At 38.6% G+C, this 22,023-nt stretch overlaps 1 protein-coding gene across 1 annotated transcript in view; it reads left to right on the top strand.

Moving 5' to 3' along the window:
* Positions 1-22,023, top strand: part of LOC123546996 (heat shock 70 kDa protein 12A-like) — a 96,593-nt gene that overhangs the window by 38,906 nt on the left and 35,664 nt on the right. The window contains exon 7 of the mRNA XM_045333718.2: positions 6,746-6,914. Within this exon, the coding sequence (XP_045189653.2) occupies positions 6,746-6,914 (169 nt within the window). The remainder of the gene's footprint in view (positions 1-6,745; positions 6,915-22,023) is intronic.

The following is a 22,023-nucleotide window of genomic DNA, read 5'->3' as shown; positions in this document are numbered from 1 at the left end:
CACAACTGAAGCGGAAACCAGTTTGATGCGCAAAGTAGTCCACTGTAAGTAATATTATTTGACAAATGTCCACAGAAATTAATAATTTTCTAATATTAAAGACGAATATCTGAATAGGATTCATTATTTGATAAGAAATTATAATCATCGACATGTTTTTTTAAAAGTCGTACACGTGCTGACACCTAAGTTGTCTCCCGTTGTTTATTAGAGTTACCTTTCGTCCGGCGCAGTAATACATTTGCAGTGAATCGCCGAGAAGTCGTGGGAAAATTAAAAACCATGTAAACAAACTAAAATTAACCACCTTTTAAAGATGAATTTCAAGTGATCGACATTATGCATTTAACCCGCCTGACCTGTGTAGCATCTTAGATACCTGTTCTAAGGTATTCATTGTGTAGAATGTCATGTTATGCCCTTGCAATGCTAATCCCACTCTGATTTTTTTGTTTACATTTTTTATCAATGAGAAATATGGCGTCCATCTCGAGATGAACAGACGTGGCGTTAAATTTTTACATGTTTAAGCAAACCTGGTGTGTTAGAAAGAAAATCTCATCCCTTCAACATTATTTGGAACACTGTTATTGTAAAAAACCTGTATTTTCCTTATACAAAAGTTTAATATTTTGTGTTGAATGTACTTTCACAAAGACCTCTGTTTTCCTATTACATTCATAGTACCACATCCTTATCCACAAAATACTGAATATTACAGATGTCCATCAGTATTATATCAGTTTAGGAATATGTTTTTTATTTTCCCACCATCGATTTCTTGAATATGCACCCCTTCCGCATTGCTGTATGAACTGTGAATGTAGCAATATGCGTCCCCTTAAAACTATGTTCCACCTAGTTAAGTGAAATTTCAGCACTGGGACAATATTGCAAATGCATGATAACGAAGATAATGTAACAGTTCTTTGAAAATGGTGAGTTTTAAAGGCGCTTTCCGGAATTCAATACTGACAATTGGTTTGTAGAATAATATACGTGTTTATATGCTGTTCAATTTTCATTTTATACAACCCTTTCTTTCTATAATTCGGTGTAGTTTGATTTTTTTTCTTCAAATATAAGGCTAATCGTTAACCCCGTTCTGTTGTATCATTTCGATTCTGAAACATCTTTTTTATTTAAGGGGACGCAGACTTTGAAATTAGAAAAACGTGGGTGGGGTGTGATATAATTTATCTGCAAAAAAGTACAAGGTTTCGGTACATGAAATGGATACTGTTTCAACTGCTATTAGTACACAAAGGAATGCTCACTAAAATAAAGATGAAAAAAAAATTCAAATAAGAAAGTTACTGTTAAATTACATACGACTCGTGAACAGAGTACTCAATTAATGTTTTGTGTGTGTGAAAATAATCGCACTTTACCTTGTCCAAACATTTATCAATATTCTACAGATACTAATTTAAAGAAAAAAGTGAAATAAGTTCACCAACTTTATTTTCATTTTGCATACGGTAAGCTTTACACAGTATTTAGTTTGTTTACATATGTCGAGTTGCTTGCAATAAGGACCTAGAAATGATTCCATTATTACTTTTCAACTTGTTATTCCCGAAATACAATGCACCTAAATATCCAAACACATTCAACAAACTTTTGAAAATGTATTTTCTTAAAAATCTTTAAAATGTGGTATGAAATCTGGTTGTGAGGTCGAATCAATGTGAATACGTGCAAAATAACTTTCAAATCTCATTCTCAAAACTTACTAATATACAGCAGGAATGTCAATAATTAAAACTCAAACAAAAATACAGTTATCCTCACTTTTATGTCATTTAAAATGTGTCCTCGAATTCTCCACCATACTTTCCTTACTTTGTTTCCACGTGTTGCACGAGACTGCTGTCATTCACGTAAAAAAATCGGGGGCAGACAAGTTGTAAATGCACTGCATCTAAACGTAATCAATTGATAATGTAGTTCAAGGAAAACTTTATCTCATAATATACTGAACAAATAGAATGTTGTATTAACAACTACACTTACTCTGATCTGAGTAGCAGTCAGTTTATATGTGACTTTATTAATTCATTTTGTATTTTTTATTGTTGTCAAAAACTATAACGGAAGTGCCTCACAACTGAAAGCGGAAATGACTTCGATTCGGAAAATAGTCCGCTGTAAGTAATATTTTTTATAAAGATCCATAGAAATTAATTTTCAGATATTGAAGACACATTTTCTGGATACAATTCATTATTTGATAAGAAATTATAAACATTGATAGTTTTTTTAAAAAAGATATACACGTGCTGACACCTATGTTGTCTCCCGTTGTATGATTTACCGTTCGTTCAGCGCAGTAATACTTTTTGCAGTGAATCGCCGAAAAGTCGTGGGAAAATTAAAAACCATGTAAATAAACTCAAATTAACCACTTTTTCAAGATCAATTTCAAGTGATCGACGTTATGTATTTAACCCAACAGACCAGTGTAGCCTCTTAGATACCTGTACTAAGGTATTCATTTCGTAGAATGTCATGTTATGCCCCTGCAATGCCAATCCCACACTGATTTTTTTGTTTACATTTTTATCAATGAGAAAGATGGCGTCGATCCCAGGCGTTAAATTTAAGCAAGGTAGCAGGGTACACTTCGAATTTTGGCCCCCGTCAATATTTGTAATAATTAGAACTTCGTGATTTTGGATGTCTGTAAATTAAAGTGAAAGATAATGATTGTTAATTCTTGAGAAAATTTAACAGCTGATACATGTAAAATTCTGATATCAGTTAACTAACTGCTGCTAGCTTTGTATGAATCGATGAGTCATCTTGGCGCGGAAAATTCAAATCATAGAAGGGTTCCATGCTTGTTGATTGAACATTTTTGCTATTTTGTGGAAAAAAAAACGAGATGGATGGGTCCCCATTCCATTAATATCCTGTAGTTCAGTAGGGGCTATTAAATTGAGAAATGCAATAAAATTGGACATTGTTCCTGCAACGGGATCATTGCAGGCTGTTCAAAAAGTGCAAAATTGATGATTTTGGCATGTTATTTTAATGGATGGTGTAAAACTTTCGTTTTGATAACTTTCTGAAATGCAATAAAATTGGACATTGTTCCTGCAACGGGATCATTGCAGGCTGTTCAAAAAGTGCAAAATTGATGATTCTGGCATGTTATTTTAATGGATGGTGTAAAACTTTCGTTTTGATAACTTTCTGTATTCTTGTATGAGAGTCCTGATTCTGCGCATTAGGGAAGTGCAATATTACGACTCGCTACATATAAGCCTGGCCGTGCCCAAAATTTTCGAATCTAAGTGTACCCTGCTACCTTAAGGGAAATCTGCCAATATTAAATTTCGAAAGAAGTCTTAAATTTGTGCGGTTTCACATAGTTTAGAACCTCTTGTTCGACATTTTAAACTTTCTGGGGACTTAAAACGCTAACTGACGGCACAGCAGCTCAAAAATGTTACGGTGAGGACACATCAAAGCATGAAAGTCAATATACACGCATACGATTTCTTTAGATTCTAGCACCATTAACAATGTTCTTGTACAGTAAAAGCATCATTTTTTATCATTATTAACCCACGTAGCGCATATTTACCGCACCAGCTATGCATTTCGTCAATCAGGGGGATGTTCGGACGGTGGGGACCCCATGAAATAGGCAAATAGGGGGTGGGAACATTTTATTTTCGCAAAATGAAACAAAATTGCCCTTATATCATTCCTAAAGACGTTAAATCATGCCAGAAAATGATAAAAACGGATGTATTTTACATTCTTTGTCTCCTAGCGACAAATTGTAAATTTTGGCTACATTTATGCGTTAGGGGTGGACAAGTTTAGACGCTCACATACAGACTTCTTTTCATGCTATTGAAAACATTTTTATCTGGTTTAATTTGCGAAAGATATATAAAAGTTCAGAACTAGTAAAACCCTCTGTTGTTCATTAATTGAAAAATCTTAAGGTAGCAGGGTACATTTCGAATTTTGGCCCCCGTCAATATTTGTAATAATTAAAACTTCGTGATTTTGGATGTCTGTAAATTAAAGTGAGAGATAATGATTGTTAATTCTTGAGAAAATTTAAACAGCTGATACATATAAAATTCTGATTTCAGTTGTAAAACTAACTGCTGCTAGCTGTGTATGAATCGATGAGTCATCTTGGCGCGGGAAATTCAAATCATAGAAGGGTCCCATGCTTGTTGATTGGTACTCAGGAACATTTTTGCTATTTTGTGAAAAAACGAGATGGATGGGCCCCCATTCCATTAATATCCTGTAGTTCAGTAGGGACTATTAAATTGAGAAATGCAATAAAATTGGACATTGTTCCTGCAACGGGATCATTGCAGGCTGTTCAAAAAGTGCAAAATTGATGATTTTGGCATGTTACTTTTAATGGATGGTGCTTTCTGTATTCTTGTACGAGAGTCCTGATCTTGTCAGTAATTAAAAACACAAAACATGCACACAATTTATAAAATGGTCACCCTGATTCTGCTCATTAGGGAAATGCAGTATTACGACTCGCTACATGTAAACCTGGCCGTGCCCAAAATTTTCGAATCTAAGTGTACCCTGCTACCGAAACCTGGTACGTTAGAAAGAAAACTCAGAAGTAGAGCATTATTTGTTACACTGGTATTGTACAAAACTTGTTCTTTTCTTTATACAAAAGCTTAATATTTTTTTGTATTGGCTGTACTTTCACGAAGACCTCTGTTTTCTTATTGCATTCATAGTACAACATCCTTATCCACAAAGTACTGAATATTACAGGTGTCCATGAGTATTTTTATCAATTGAGGAATAGGTTTTTTTATCTTCCCACCATCAATTTCTTAAAATCCACCCCTTCCTCAATTCTGCGCATAAAGTGTGAAAGTAGCAATATGCGTCCCCTTAAAGGGCAAGGAAAGCTTAACAGTAAGTTAATATCATCAAGGCGTTCATAACACTGAAAGAATTTTCAAAATCGGACCACTATTGAAAAAGATATGGCAGTTTGAAATTTAGAAAATGACAGATAATGGAGGCAGCCGTTTTAGTGTGTATATGACGTCATTTACACACTCTTTAAATTCGTTATTTAACAAATAACCTTTTAAATAGATTAATTTCATGTTTCTTGAGTGCAAGATGTAAAACATGGTACTTTTTTCGTTATAGCTGGAAAAGGCAGAGAAATTATTCTACAGAAATAAGTAAATACAGTTCAGATATGTATCTAGAAACTGAATAAATCCGCCATTTTGTTTTTTGTTGCATGGAAACAAAATGGCCGCCGTTTTTATCAAATATTTAAATGCTCATAACTTTCTCATTTTTAGGTCGATTTTGAAAATTCTTTCACTTCTTTGAATGTTTTAAGAAACCCTAGCATACAGAATAACATTGCCTTTTCCTTTAATATAATTTCATATATCAAATTTGGTAGAACAAAAACTATGTTGAAATGACGTTAGTATTGCCTTGTTTTATCAAAATGCGCATTTTTCATATTAGAATATAACTTCATCAACGTCAAGGATGATGAAGAAAGTAATAATCGAAAGTGACGTAACGTATACAGATCGTCCCTTTCTGCGCCAGTGTACGTTATATCAATATTTTTTTATCATATGGATGAAACATGCCAACAGATATTATAAAGACTCATTTACAATGCTTGCAGAGATAGGAGAGAACGGTTATCTACAAAAATAAATTTGTGAACCAGCCGTTATTCTAAATGCCACTTGGTGGATTAATCACGATATTTTCAACAAACACATTACTTTGGCAACGGAATTTTCTCTATCTAAGGATCAGACAGAAGATCGCTGTTATAATACTTTATTTGTTAATCAAACTAATGAAATAAAGGTTTTAAATAGTTCTGTAAATCAAATAACTGTGGTTGCACATTTATGAGCAAGTCGTTAGCGACTGAAAGTGAAAACTTAACCCTTCGGTGCCAAATTTCTGAGAAAATAATACTTCCAGCGCCAAATATTTTAGGCAATTCTTGGAAAAAGTACTAGTCACACTTATTAAATAGCCATTGTTTTCTAGCGCCGAAAGAGTTAAAAACTGAATATCGAGCTTACATTAAATGTTAAGCCAGCTCAAGAATCATATTTCAAATTTTGGAAAGCTTTGTAACAACCCGTTTTGTAAAATGTTGCAAATTGTAATAATTATTACAAAACGGGTTGGAGTGTTAAATTACAATGTGAAATGGACATAACAACCCGTTTTGTAATAAAGCTGCAAAATGTGTGTAAACGCATTTGTGTAATATTTCTAAGGTTTACTTAGTGAATAAAAGTCAAGGAGGTGAAGGTCACATATGTCTTACTTTTGACAATATGGCTTTTACTAATTATATATAAGTAGAAGAAGGCAAGTAGTTAGAAAATCAAAGTGAACATTCATTAAATTATTGAAATTGTTATAATTATTACAAAACGGATTGGAGTGCTTACTACAATGTGAAATGCACATCACAACCCGTTTTGTAATAAAGTGTATGTAGACGCATTTGTGTCATATTTCTAAGTTTCAAGATATCCATTGACCGCTTAAAGGGTAGATTATTATCATTTACCAGATTCTTATAGCGCTCTTTTTATCTATAAAATAAACGTTCAAATGCTTGATAGTCGTATACCTCTGACTGAAGATTTATATAAGTAGTCATGTAATAATGTTAAATAGTACTAGAAATACAGACGATATCTAACCACGTTTCCCCTTTTATTAGGGCAGTTCTATTGCTAGTGCAGTAAAACAGTATGGTGATCCCGAGATAACTTGGACAAGGAACGGACTTCTGAAACTAGCCCCTGGTGTAATGAGAAGGTTGTTCTTACCCACTGTAGACAAGATAAAACAATCAGTTGGTAGTGTCCTTAACAGCCCTGCACTCAAAGGTAAACCACGGAAACCTGTTTGGTATACACTATCATATCTATCTATATTTAAGAGTAAAACTGAAAAAGCATTTTTCGGTTTCAGCAAAAATACTTCCCAGGAAATGTCTTCTTATTTTGCATATGTATATAAAATGTACATGAAATAAAGAAAAGTAAGTTTGTAATCATTTGTTTGATTTTCTTGTGATTTTACGTGTGAATGTACCTTGTTTTTTTTTTTCAAACAGATCAATAATCAAAAATACTGGAAGATGTTTTTATTGCACGATAAGACTAGATTGATTGCTCTTTAGTGAATTACACATGACGGTTTTTGCCTTTAGAAATATCTTTGCAAATCATGGTGATATTTGGCTTAAATTTTGTGTAAGAATGGTTTCAAGAATATTTATAATGCAGATCAACATATCAAAAGTTACTGGCTTAATGCTGTCGAATTAACACCTTTTCCTGTGGAGATACGAATTTATTGATTTTGTGCATATTCATTTTTCAAATTGTCATTAAAATTTTGACAACATCTAAAATTCTTACATACTATTGACTCTATGATCCTGTATGTTACACCGGGCATTCTTCATTAGTCTATGATATATTTATCTTGCTTTCGGTTAAACTGCAATGTGGTGTATTGGCATGTGGTAAACTTATACCGTTCTTTCTCCTTGTAACTATGTTGTATATATACTGATGATAGGAATAAAATGGGTCCTAGGGTAGGAGAATCTGCTCACTTGTACGCAGAAATACTTGACAGATATCCTAGGTGGGGTGACTCTGCTCACTTTGTATGCAGGAATAGTTGACAGATATCCTAGGCGGGGTGAATCTGCTCACTTTGTACGCAGAAATACTTGACAGATATCCTAGATGGGGTGAATCTGCTCACTTTGTATGCAGGAATAGTTGACAGATATCCTAGGCGGGGTGAATCTGCTCACTTGTACGCCTAGGCTGGGTGAATCTGCTCACTTGTATGCAGGAACAAATGACATATGTCCTAGGCTGGATGAATCTTCTCACTTTACACGCAGGAATACTTGATAGATATCCTAGGCTGGGTGAGCAGACAAAGTGAGCAGACTCAACCAGCCTCGGATATCTGTCAAGCATTCCTGCACACAAGTGAACAGATTCACCCCACCTAGGATATCTGTCAAGTATTTCTGCGTACAAGTGAGCAGATTTATTCGGCCTAGGATATCTGTCAAGTACTTCTGCGTACAAAGTGAGCAGACTCATCCCGCGTAGGATACCTGTCAAGTATTCCTGCGTACAAGTGAGCAGATTCACCCCGCCTAGGATATCTGTCAAGTATTTCTTACGTACAAGTGAGCAGATTCACCCCGCCTAGGATATCTTTCAAGCATTTCTGCGTACAAGTGAACAGATTCGCCCAGACAAGGATATCTGTCAAATACTTCTGCGTACAAGTGAGCAGATTTATCCATAAACAACCGGACTACACAGAGTCGCATTTTTCAGTGGTTTACTGGAGGCTTTCGAGCATGAAGTCAAAAGCATACCTGTACATTATTGTGACCGCATTGTGCTAAGTGCTATACAGCATTCTGCAAGATGACAAGGGACTGTGTGTATTCACACGTCATAAACTTTCGAGAACATATGTGTCAAGTATTCCTGCGTACAAAGTGAGCAGATTCATCCAGCCTATGATATCTGTCAAGTATTTCTGCGTACAGGTGAGCAGATTCATCCCGCCTAGGATATCTGTCAAGTATTCCTACGTACAAAGTGAGCAGACTCACCCAGCCTAGGATATCTGTCAAGTATTTCTGCGTACAGGTGAGCAGATTCATCCCGCCTAGGATATCTGTCAAGTATTTCTGCGTACAAAGTGAGCAGATTCACCCAGCCTAGGATATCTATCAAGTATTTCTTCGTACAGGTGAACAGATTCGCCCAGCCTAGGCGTACAAGTGAACAGATTCACCCCACCTAGGATACCTGTCAAGTATTCTTGCGTACAAGTGAAAAGATTCATTCAGCCTAGGATATCTGTCAAGCATTCCTGCGCACAAGTGAACAGATTCACCCTGCCTAGTATATCTGTCAAGTATTTCTGCGTACAAGTGAGCAGATTCATCCCGCCTTGGAGTTCTGTCAAGTATTTCTGCGTACAAAGTGAGCAGACTCATCCAGCCTAGGATACCAGTCAACTATTCCTGCGTACAAGTGAGGAGATTCATCCCACCTAGGATATCTTTAAAGTATTTCTGCGTACAAGTGAACAGATTCGCCCAGCCTTGAACATATGTGTCAAGTATTCCTGCGTACAAAGTGAGCAGACTCATCCAGCCTAGGATATCTGTCAAGTATTCCTGCGTACAAAGTGAGCAGACTCACCCAGCCTAGGATATCTATCAAGTATTTCTGCGTGCAAGTGAGCAGATTCATCCCGCCTAGGATATCTGTCAAGTATTCCTGCGTACAAAGTGAGCAGATTCATCCAGCCTAGGATATCTATCAAGTATTTCTGCGTAAAAGTGAACAGATTCGCCCAGACTAGGCGTACAAGTGAACAGATTCAACCCACCTAGGATATCTATCAAGTATTCCTGTGTACAAGTGAACAGATTCACCCAGCCTAGAATATCTGTCAAGTATTCCTGTGTACAAAGTGAGCAGATTCACCCCGCCAAGGGTATCTGTCAAGTATTTCTGCGTACAAAGTGAGCAGACTCACCCAGCCTAGGATATCTGTCAGGTATTTCTGCGTGCAAGTGAGCAGATTCATCCCGCCTAGGATATCTGTCAAGTATTCCTGCGTACAAAGTGAGCAGATTCATCCAGCCTAGGATATCTATCAAGTATTTCTAGATACAAGTGAACAGATTCGCCCAGCCTAGGCGTACAAGTGAACAAAGTCACCCCACCTAGGATATCTGTCAAGTATTCCTGCGTACAAGTGAACAGATTCACCCAGCCTAGAATATCTGTCAAGTATTCCTGCGTACAAAGTGAGCAGATTCACCCAGACTAGGACTTCTGTCAAGTATTTCTGCGTACAAGTGAGCAGATTCATCCCGCCTAGGATATCTGTCAAGTATTTCTGCGTACAAAGTGAGCAGATTCACCCAGCCTAGGATATCTATCAAGTATTTCTTCGTACAGGTGAACAGATTCGCCCAGCCTAGGCGTACAAGTGAACAGATTCACCCCATCTAGGATATCTGTCAAGTATTCCTGCGTACAAGTGAAGAGATTCACTCAGCCTAGGATATCTGTCAAGCATTCCTGCGCACAAGTGAACAGATTCACACCGCCTAGTATATCTGTCTAGTATTTCTGCGTACAAGTGAGCAGATTCATCCCGCCTTGGATTTCTGTCAAGTATTCCTGCGTACAAGTGAACAGATTCGCCCTGCCTAGAACAAATGTGTAAATTATTCCTGCGTACAAAGTGAGCAGACTCATCCAGCCTAAGATATCTGTCAAGTATTCCTGCGTACAAAGTGAGCAGACTCACCCAGCCTAGGATATCTGTCAAGTAGTTCTGCGTGCAAGTGAGCAGATTCATCCCGCCTAGGATATCTGTCAAGTATTCCTGCGTACAAAGTGAGCAGATTCATCCAGCCTAGGATATCTATCAAGTATTTCTGCGTACAAGTGAACAGATTCGCCCAGCCTAGGCGTACAAGTGAACAGATTCACCCCACCTAGGATATCTGTCAAGTATTCCTGCGTACAAGTGAACAGATTCACCCAGCCTAGAATATCTGTCAAGTATTCTTGCGTACAAAGTGAGCAGATTCACCCAGACTAGGACATCTGTCAAGTATTCCTGCGTACAAAGTGAGCAGATTCACCCCATCTAGGATATCTGTCAAGTATTCCTGCGTACAAGTGAACAGATTCACCCAGCCTAGAATATCTGTCAAGTATTCCTGCGTACAAAGTGAGCAGATTCACCCAGACTAGGACTTATGTCAAGTATTTCTGCGTACAAGTGAGCAGATTCATCCCGCCTAGGATATCTGTCAAGTATTTCTGCGTACAAAGTGAGCAGATTCACCCAGCCTAGGATATCTATCAAGTATTTCTTCGTACAGGTGAACAGATTCGCCCAGCCTAGGCGTACAAGTGAACAGATTCACCCCATCTAGGATATCTGTCAAGTATTCCTGCGTACAAGTGAAGAGATTCACTCAGCCTAGGATATCTGTCAAGTATTCCTGCGCACAAGTGAACAGATTCACACCGCCTAGTATATCTGTCAAGTATTTCTGCGTACAAGTGAGCAGATTCATCCCGCCTTGGATTTCTGTCAAGTATTCCTGCGTACAAGTGAACAGATTCGCCCTGCCTAGAACATATGTGTAAAGTATTCCTGCGTACAAAGTGAGCAGACTCATCCAGCCTAGGATATCTGTCAAGTATTCCTGCGTACAAAGTGAGCAGACTCACCCAGCCTAGGATATCTGTCAAGTAGTTCTGCGTGCAAGTGAGCAGATTCATCCCGCCTAGGATATCTGTCAAGTATTCCTGCGTACAAAGTGAGCAGATTCATCCAGCCTAGGATATCTATCAAGTATTTCTGCGTACAAGTGAACAGATTCGCCCAGCCTAGGCGTACAAGTGAACAGATTCACCCCACCTAGGATATCTGTCAAGTATTCCTGCGTACAAGTGAACAGATTCACCCGGCCTAGAATATCTGTCAAGTATTCCTGCGTACAAAGTGAGCAGATTCACCCAGACTAGGACATCTGTCAAGTATTCCTGCGTACAAAGTGAGCAGATTCACCCCGCCTAGGGTATCTGTCAAGTATTTCTGCGTACAAAGTGAGCAGACTCACCCAGCCTTGGATATCTGTCAAGTATTTCTGCGTGCAAGTGAGCAGATTCTTCCCGCCTAGGATATCTGTCAAGTATTCCTGCGTACAAAGTGAGCAGATTCATCAAGCCTAGGATATCTATCAAGTATTTCTGCGTAAAAGTGAACAGATTCGCCCAGTCTAGGCGTACAAGTGGACAGATTCACCCCACCTAGGATATCTGTCAAGTATTCCTGCGTACAAGTGAACAGATTCACCCAGGTTAGAATATATGTCAAGTAATCCTGCGTACAAAGTGAGCAGATTCACCCAGACTAGGACATCTGTCAAGTATTCCTGCGTACAAAGTGAGCAGATTCACCCCGCCTATGGTATCTGTCAAGTATTTCTGCGTACAACTGAGCAGATTCATCCCGCCTTGGATATCTGTCAAGTATTTCTGCGTACAAGTGAACAGATTCACCCCACCTAGGGTATCTGTCAAGTATTTCTGCGTGCAAAGTGAGCAGATTCACCCCGCCTAGGGTATCTGTCAACTATTCCTGCATACAAAGTGTGCAGATTCACCCCGCCTAGGGTATCTGTCAAGTATTCCTGCGTACAAAGTGAGCAGATTCACCCAGCCTAGGATATCTGTCAACTATTCCTGCATACAAAATGTGCAGATTCACCCCGCCTAGGGTATCTGTCAAATTCCTGCGTACAAAGTGAGCAGATTCACCCCGCCTAGGAAATCTGTCAACTATTCCTGCGTACAAAGTGAACAGATTCACCCCGCCTAGGGTATCTGTCAAGTATTTCTGCGTACAAAGTGAGCAGATTCACCCCGCCTAGGGTATCTGTCAACTATTCCTGCGTACAAAGTGAGCAGATTCATCCAGCCTAGGGTATCTGTCAACTATTCCTGCGTACAAAGTGAGCAGATTCATCCAGCCTAGGATATCTGTCAAGTAGTTCTGCGTGCAAGTGAGCAGATTCATCCCGCCTAGGGTATCTGTCAACTATTCCTGCGTACAAAGTGAGCAGATTCATCCAGCCTAGGGTATCTGTCAACTATTCCTGCGTACAAAGTGAGCAGATTCATCCAGCCTAGGATATCTGTCAAGTAGTTCTGCGTACAAAGTGAGCAGATTCATCCAGCCTAGGGTATCTGTCAACTATTCCTGCGTACAAAGTGAGCAGATTCACCCCGCCTAGGGTATCTGTCAAGTATTCCTGCGTACAAAGTGAGCAGATTCACCCAGCCTAGGATATCTGTCAAGTATTTCTGCTTACAAGTGAACAGATTCACCCCGCCTAGGGTGTCTGTCAACTATTCCTGCGTACAAAGTGAGCAGATACACCCCGCCTAGGGTATCTGTCAACTATTCCTGCGTACAAGTGAACAGATTCACCCCGCCTAGGGTATCTGTCAAGTATTCCTGCGTACAAAGAGAGCAGATTCACCCCGCCTAGGGTATCTGTCAACTATTCCTGCATACAAAGTGTGCAGATTCATCCCGCCTAAGATATATGTCAAGTATTTCTACGTATTAGTGAGCATATTCTCCCAGCCTAGGAACTTTTTTATTCCTATCATCAGTATATTTACAACATAGGCACAAGGAGAAAGAACGGTGTAAGTTTACCACATGCCAATACACCACATTGCAGTTTAACCGAAAGCAAGATAAATATATCATAGACTAATGAAGAATGCCCGATGTAATAATGCAAAATCTATGGAACTGAATTACTGATGATGTAAGGGAGACAAGCCAATCTGAGAGAATCGATATATTTTATACATTTCTCATTTTAATCCTTTTTGAAAATGAATTAAATAACATGCGTACATGTTTGACATTACAGCGGACTTTTCAAACTTGAACATTGGATGCCTAGACAACCGGACTAGATAGAGTCGTATTTTTCAGTGGTTTACTGGAGGCTTTCGAGCATGAAGTCAAAAGCGCCCTCTTCCTTCATAATATTTGATGTACATTATTGTGACCGCATTGTGCTTAGTGCTATGTTGCATTCTACATGGTGACAAGGGATTATGTGTATTCACACGTCATAAACTTTCGAGAACATATCTGTCAAGCATTACTGCGTACAAAGTGAGCATATTAACCTACCCTAGACGTACAAGTGAGCAGATTTACACAACCTAGGATCCTTGGCTGGGTGAATTTGCCCACTGGTACGCAGGAATACTTGACAGATATCCTGAGTGGGGTGATTCTGTTCACTTGTACGTCTAGGCTGGATGAATCTGCTCACTTGTACGCAGGAAAACTTGACAGATATCCTAGGCTGGGTGAATCTGCTCACTTGTACGCAGGAATACTTGACAGATATCCTAGGCTGGGTGAATCTACTCATTTGTACGCCTAGTCTGGGTGAATCTGCTATGCAGGAATTATTGACAGAAATCCTAGGCTGGGTGAATCTGCTCACTTTGTACGCAGGAATATTTGATATATATCTTAGGCGGAGTGACTCTGTTCACTTGTACGCAGGAATACTTGACAGATATCCTAGGCTGGGTGAATCCTCTCACTTGTACGCAGGAATACTTGACAGATATCCTAGGATGGGTGAATCTGCTCCCTTCGTACACAGGAATACTTGACAGATATCCTAGGCAGGGTGAATCTTCTCACTTTCTTGCATACTAGACGGGGATTTCTGGTGATTTCACCGAGGCTGGAATAATAATATCTGTCATGTGTTTAGGAATAGGATAGAAATATCCGTCCCGAGGGCACCTGCGCATTGGGCGGTAATGAGGCTTGCCGAATTACCGCTCATGCGCAGGTGGCCGCGGGACGGATATTTCCATCCGATTCGTAAACACATGACTGATATTTTTTCTTGCATATCGTATAGATATAAGCATTTCATTCTGGCAGATTATTTTTCTTGCATACCGTATTTTACAAAAGGTAGAAATACTTTCTTTTTAGCACTCTTTCTTATAGTAGAGAATGAACACAAAGCGCGGGAAATTAACGTCCGTAAGCAGACGTGACGTCATGTTGTTTTGCGTTACGCACAATAACAAAGTTCCACTTTTGTTTTATCGTTTGAAGCGTAACGTTATGTTTTTACGGTAAACTAATGTATTTTGAATAGAGAAATATACTATAAGGAACGGAGAGCAAATATCAAGGTACCTGCTTTTTTCGTATTTTACATAAATAATATATTAACAGTGCATGAACTACTAGTTGTCATTAACAGCACGAGAGTCATCTGGCATAGTGGGGTGCCAGATGGGTTTTGCCGGCATGGGTAAAATCAGTGGAAACGCCAGTCCGATGTGCAAGAAAACTCCATCTTACACCCCGGGGTGTAAGATGACTCTCGTGCTGTAAATGACGTATAACGAACTACATATGTACAGAAGATGTGTGTAGTAATGATAATGTTTTTCGTAAAACGGGATAAAAATTAAATACCTTGATAGTTCCTCTTTGTTCCTTATCACATATTTCTCGATTCAAAAAACGTTATTTTAAGGAAATAACATAACGTTTCATTGCAGATGATAAAACAAAACCGGAACCGTCATGACGTACTTCCTGTTTACGGACGTAAAGTTCCCGCGCTTTGTTAATACGCTACTACAAGAAAAAAAAGTGCTTTAAGAAAATCATTTGTTTGAATTTAATTTTTACTCTTCTTTGTTGAATATGGTATGCAAGAAAAAGATTCTATCACTCGCTGTAGGTGCAGATGGGAATATCCGGCTCTCGGGTAACTGTTTACGCGGTCACTCGGCTGGAGCCTCGTAACCGCCTAAACAGTTACCCTTCAGACCGGAAATTCCTATCTGCACCTACAACCAGTGAAAGAACCTTATATTGTACAGATATCCTAGACAGGGTGAATCTGCTCACTTTGTACGCAGAAATACTTGACAGATATCCTACGCTGGGTAAATCTGCTCACTATGTACATAGGAATACTTGACAGATATCCTACGCTGGGTGAATCTGCTCACTTTGTACGCAGAAATACTTGACAGATATCCTAGGCTGGGTGAATATGCCCACTTTGTACGCAGGAATACTTGACAGATATCCTAGACAGGGTGAATCTGCTCAAATTGTACGCAGGAATACTTGACAGATATCCTAGGCTGGGTGAATCTGCCCACTTTGTACGCAGGAATACTTGACAGATATCCTAGGCAGGGTGAATCTGTTCAAATTGTATGCAGGAATATTTGACAAATATCCTAGACAGGGTGATTCTGCTCAAATTGTATGCAGGAATGCTTGACAGATATCCTAGGCTGGGTGAATCTGCTCACTTTGTACGCAGGAATACTTGACAGATATCCTAGACAGGGTGATTCTGCTCAAATTGTACGCAGGAATACTTGACAGATATCATAGACAGGGTGATTCAGCTCAAATTGTACGCAGGAATACTTGACAGATATCCTAGGCTGGGTGAATCTGCTCACTTTGTACGCAGAAATACTTGACAGATATCCTAGGTGGGTGAATCTGCTCACTTTGTACGCAGGACTACTTGACAGATATCCTAGGCTGGCGAATCTGCTCACTTTGTACGCATGAATACTTGACAGGTATCCTAGACAGGGTGAATCTGCTCACTTTGTACGCAGGAATACTTGACAGATATCCTAGGCTGGGTGAATCTGCTCACTTTGTACGCAGAAATACTTGACAGATATCCTAGGTGGGTGAATCTGCTCACTTTGTACGCAGGACTACTTGACAGATATCCTAGGCTGGCGAATCTGCTCACTTTGTACGCAGGAATACTTGACAGATATCCTAGGCTGGGTGAATATGCTCACTTTGTAAGCAGAAATACTTGACAGGTATCCTAGACAGGGTGATTCTGCTCACTTTGTACGCAGGAATACTTGACAGATATCCTAGGCTGGGTGAATCTGCTCACTTTGTACGCAGAAATACTTCACATATATCCTAGACAGGGTGAATCTGCTCAATTTGTACGCAGAAATACTTGACAGATATCCCTTGTCATCTTGCAGAATGCAGTATAGCACTAAGCACAATGCGGTCACAATAATTACAGGTATGCTTTTGACTTCATGCTCGAAAGCCTCCAGTAAACCACTGAAAAATACGACTCTGCGTAGTCTGGTTTTTTACGCGTCCAATGTTCAAGTTTGAAAAGTCCGCTTTAATATCAAACATGTACGGATGTTATTTAATTGCATATTCATTTTCAAAAAAGGATTAAAACGCGAAATATATATGTCGCCGGGTCAAGTATACACTGCCCGTAGTTTATGTTTTCTTTATGTTTATGTTATGTATGTCCCGTATTGTCCTCCGTAGTCATATTATTGTAATTAGTCCGTTATCGTCCTCCGTAGTCTAATTGTTGTATTTAGTCGTGTTTAGGAATTATTCTTCATCCAATACACCTCATATAAACCCTATCCAATAGTCCAGTCTTTACCCATATCACTTATTCATAATTCACTAACTATAATAACGAACCAAATGGATGGGCCTCTCCTCTAATTTTAGATTTCCCGGCTAATTTGCACAACGCCTTGCGCACTTTGAATGAAATATTGATGGCGAAGGCCACAGATTTTGTCGCTGACAAATAAAGTATTATATATGCGCATAATTGTGTATTTCCAGGTATATTGTTTTTGCCCTGTTCGTCCGTCCGTACGTCACACTTCATTTCCGATCAATAACTGGAGAACCATTTGACCTAGAACCTTCAAACTTCATAGGGTGGTAGGGCTGCTAGAGTAGACAACCTCTATCGTTTTTGGGATCACTCCATCAAAGGTCAAGGTCACAGGGGCCTGAACATTGAAAACCATTTCCGATCAATAACTTGAGAACCACTTGACCCAGAAGTTGAAACTTCATAGGATGATTGGCCATGCAGGGTAGATGACCCCTATTGATTTTTTGGGTCACTTGGTCAAAGGTCAAGGTCACAGGGGCCTGAACATAGAAAACCATTTCCGATCAATAACTTGAGAACCACTTGACCCAAAATGTTGAATCTTCATAGGATTATTGGTCATGCAAAGTAAATGGCCCCTATTGATTTTGGGGTCACTCTATTAAAGGTCAAGGTCACAGGGGTCTGAACATGGAAAACCGTTTCCGGTCAGTAACTTGAGAACCACTTGACCCAGAATGTTGAAACTTCATCGGATGATTGATTATGCAGAGTAGATGACCACTATCGATTTTGGAGTCACTCTGTTAAAGGTCAAGGTAACAGAGGCCTGAACATGGAAAACCGTTTCTGGTCTGTAACTTGAGAACCACTTGACCCAGGATGTTGAAACTTCATAGGATGATTGAACATGCAGAGTAAATGACCCCTATTGATTTTTGGGACACTCTGTTAAAGGTCACAGTCACAGGGGCCTGGATATTTAAAATCATTTCCGGACAGTAACTTGAGAACCACTTGACCCAGAATGTTGAAACTTCATAGGATGATTGGACATACAGAGTAGATTACTTCTATTGATTTTTGGGACACTCTGTTAACGGTCAAGGTTACAGCGGACAGAAAATGGAAATTCATTTCTGGTCAATAACTTGAGAACCATTTGACCTAGAACCTTCAAACTTCATAGGGTGATAGGATTTACAGAGTAGATTCATGGCCCCTATTGTTTTTGGGGTCACTTCATCAAGGTCAAGGTCACAGGGGGCTGAACATAGAAAACTCTTTCCAATCAATAACTTGAGAACCACTTGACCCAGAATGTTGAAACTCAATAGGATGATTGGATGTGCAGAGTAGATGACCTCTATTGATTTTAGGGTCACTTGGTCAAAGGTCAAGGTCACAGGAGCCTGAACAATAACTTGAGAACCACTAGGCCTAGAATGTTGAAACTTAGTGGGATGACTGGACATGCTAAGTAGATGGTCCCTATTGCAGCCAACCATCAATGTCTCTTTGACTTTCGCTACTGTCTCCTATTGACTTCTTGCCTGTACGACTATGCATTGGGGGAGACATGCGCTTTTTTACAAAAGCATCTTCTAGTTTAGAAGATTGTTTTTGATGCTTAATCATTTATCTACATTTTGACATTCATCGGTTTTACTATTTCTATGTATTTGCACTTTGAATGAAATATTGATGGCGAAGGCCACAGATTTGGTCGCTGACAAATAAAATATTATATAGGCGCATATTTGTGTATTTCAAGACCTGTAATCCCTTGACCCGAGTCTCGAACTCATATGAGCAGAACCAAACCAGTAATTAAGCCAGGGTAATTTTGGACTGCGACATATAGAATATATCGATTCCCTCAGATTGGATTGTCTCCCTTTCATCATCAATAATTCAGTTCTATAGATTTTGCATTAATCCTGATATCGCTTTGGGCAATGCATTGAAAAACAGCTCGCATATTATCCCGTAGTAAGCAATATAACCTTCTGCATTTGACCGAGTTTGCTCTGGCCATTTTTGTTATAAATCCTATAACTTAACAGATTCATATAGAAATATCATTTTTGTAAAAACATAAAAATATTTCTGTAAAAAGACATGAAAATCATTATGTTAGCTTGTGATGTTACGGAATTCGTTTTTTATTTTTATTATTTTCATGTATAGAAAATGATAACATTTAGATACATTTCTTTCTTTTTGTTTTGAAACTGTAAATTCGCCATAAAAAGACGGCTAAACATTGAACGCCGGTGATAATTATATATACGAGATTTAAAAAAAATGTAAAGTTATTTTCCTCCTCGATAAAACCGTTTACTAAAATATTATAATATACATAAGAAGATGTGCATCTGTGACAAAATGGTCAAGATGAGCTAGTATGATCGCCCCGTGTCCTTCGTTCGTCGTGTCTGTCTGACGAAAACAATTTCAATTTGAACACTCCATAGACCACAATTCTGGTCCAATCCGATTGCACCCTGGTCAGAACGTTTTCTTAACAAAATGTTGGACGAATTTGAAACTGTGTCAAAAGTAGGTGACTAGGTATCTAGATTGTAGCAAAGTTTTTCTGTGATTTAACATTGCGACCTACTTTTAAATCCCAGAAAACTCAATATTTAAACTGATTTAGACTTCATGAAGTCAAATGCTCTGGCGAATGTCATATATTACAAATAGAAATATTGCCTATATAGTGTTATGAAGTATTTTCTATGATTTAACATAGTAAATAAGTTATTGATATAAGATAAGAGGCTTTCAAACTTTACCCAGATTTTATAAAAAAAAAAAAAAATTATCCAAGTTTTTTGTAGGTCAGACAGAATATAGGCCTTAAGGGTGTTAAGAATGTTTTGCTATGATATGACGCAGTGACCTGCTTTTATGTCCTAGAAAACCCTATTTGAAAATCGTTCTACAATTTATAAAGAAAAATGTTGTGACTAAGTTTCATGCAAAATCATGGAATCTAGAGTATTAACAAGAGTGCCAGAATGTCACAATAGACGCCCGTCATAGCAAATTTCTTTACACTAGCACTTGTATTTGCAAATGGAATTTTAATTCTGGTTGTGTAGTAATTCTTGTAACTCTTTTGTTTTTCTAAGTCCACAAAAACTCCTTACCAGGTAGAGATACCTTAAAATACGCCTAAAATTTGAAAGTAACATCTATGTTGTACCCCTAAAAAGTGGTCTTGGTTTTTTCCCTGCGGTCAATTATAAAAAAATTACAATTTTAACTATTTATAGAAATAACAAAAGGAAGTTAATCTAAAAAAATTCTAAGTCCGCACAAAAATCCTTACCAGGTAGAGATAGGTCAAAATACACATCAAAATTAAATTGAATTAAAACATGCATGTTGTACTACAGAAAAAGTGGTCTCGATTTTTCACTACGACCAGTAATAAGAAAGTTACAATATAAGCTATTTATAGTAACAACAAAGGGAAGTAATTATTGACCAGGGATCTGGTTCTTGCGCATGACACTCCGTCTCATGATGGTGAACAATTGTGCCAAGTGACATCAAAATCCCTCCATGCATGAAGAAGAAATGCTCCGGACAAGGTCATTATTGAATTTGACCTGACGTCTAAGTGTGATCTTGACCTTAAATCTAGGGACCTGGTTCTTGCGCATGGCGCTCCGTCTCATGATGGTGAACATTTGTACCAAGTGACATCAGAATTCCTCCATGGATGAAGAAGATATGCTCCGGACGCCGCCAGCCCGCCCACCCGCCAAGGGCGATATCATAATACAGAAACAATGAGTGGGTATCGTAAGACTGCACAGGAACAGTAGGGTGGGTATCCTATCACTGCACAGGAACAATAGGTCGGTCACACCCTAGCGGAAAACAGTGGAGTGATAGGTGAGTCAGCCGGGCAGGTCTGGACACGTTTACCCAACCCGACGGAAAATTTTCCATGACGTCATTGCCGCACCCAACATTCCAGACTCCAGTCAATTAATATTATAACAATGCTCATATCCATTTCAAATGACTGTATTGCGTTGCTGTTTAATTTTTCATTCAATGATTTCCAATTACCTCTCCTGTGACTATTACATACACTATTTCACAATAGCCTACAAGTCCGAACACGACTAAAAAGCTCTGGTCATTTGCTCCTTCTCGTATGAACCCGGTAACGATTTCAGTCATTATTAGATCGATACAAAGTATCCAATAATTGTATAAGGTACATTACCTTTGCTATTGTTTACAAAGTATACATTTCAAAGTCTTGTAGCCTTTCATTCAATGGTTTCAAATTATCTTTCACATATATTATTTCACCTAGAGCCGAGAGGCGATTTTCGTTTGAATACATTAGGTAGGTTCCAGTAGCTCGCAGGTTCGCAAATAAATTCAAAATTGTCCGGTTTTAACTCGGAACTGCAACGATTTAACGTGACTTTGAAATTTCATTTTGCTATCAACAATACCCTATCGCATGTAGCAGGTATCCTTTTTAACACTTAATTTCAATATAGCCACGCGCCTAGCTTTTATCATTCAATTACCACAGTAATATGTATGTTTTGATGGTAGACTACACATTATCTGCGTGCCCATTTACACTGGTAAAGAACCCACTTGTCAGTTACACTGTGTACGGGAAGCGTAAACATGATATCTAAAGAACAAATATTTGATAAATTAAGTAGTGAAATAAGTCAACGAACTTTGTAGTTTTCATGTTACTTTATGTATTATTTACTACATTTGAAAGTCATTTTTTTATTTTTCTTACTTCATCTTTGATGGTCTTAAGTTGATTTCCTCATTTTACCTCCTCATTTCCTCATTTTACCTCCTCATCGCGCCTCATTTCCCTC

The sequence above is a fragment of the Mercenaria mercenaria genome, chromosome 9 (assembly GCF_021730395.1).
Source record: "Mercenaria mercenaria strain notata chromosome 9, MADL_Memer_1, whole genome shotgun sequence".
NCBI lineage: Eukaryota > Metazoa > Mollusca > Bivalvia > Venerida > Veneridae > Mercenaria > Mercenaria mercenaria.
The sequence above is the reverse complement of the archived record's forward strand: the minus strand, read 5'-3'. Positions and strand labels throughout refer to the sequence as shown.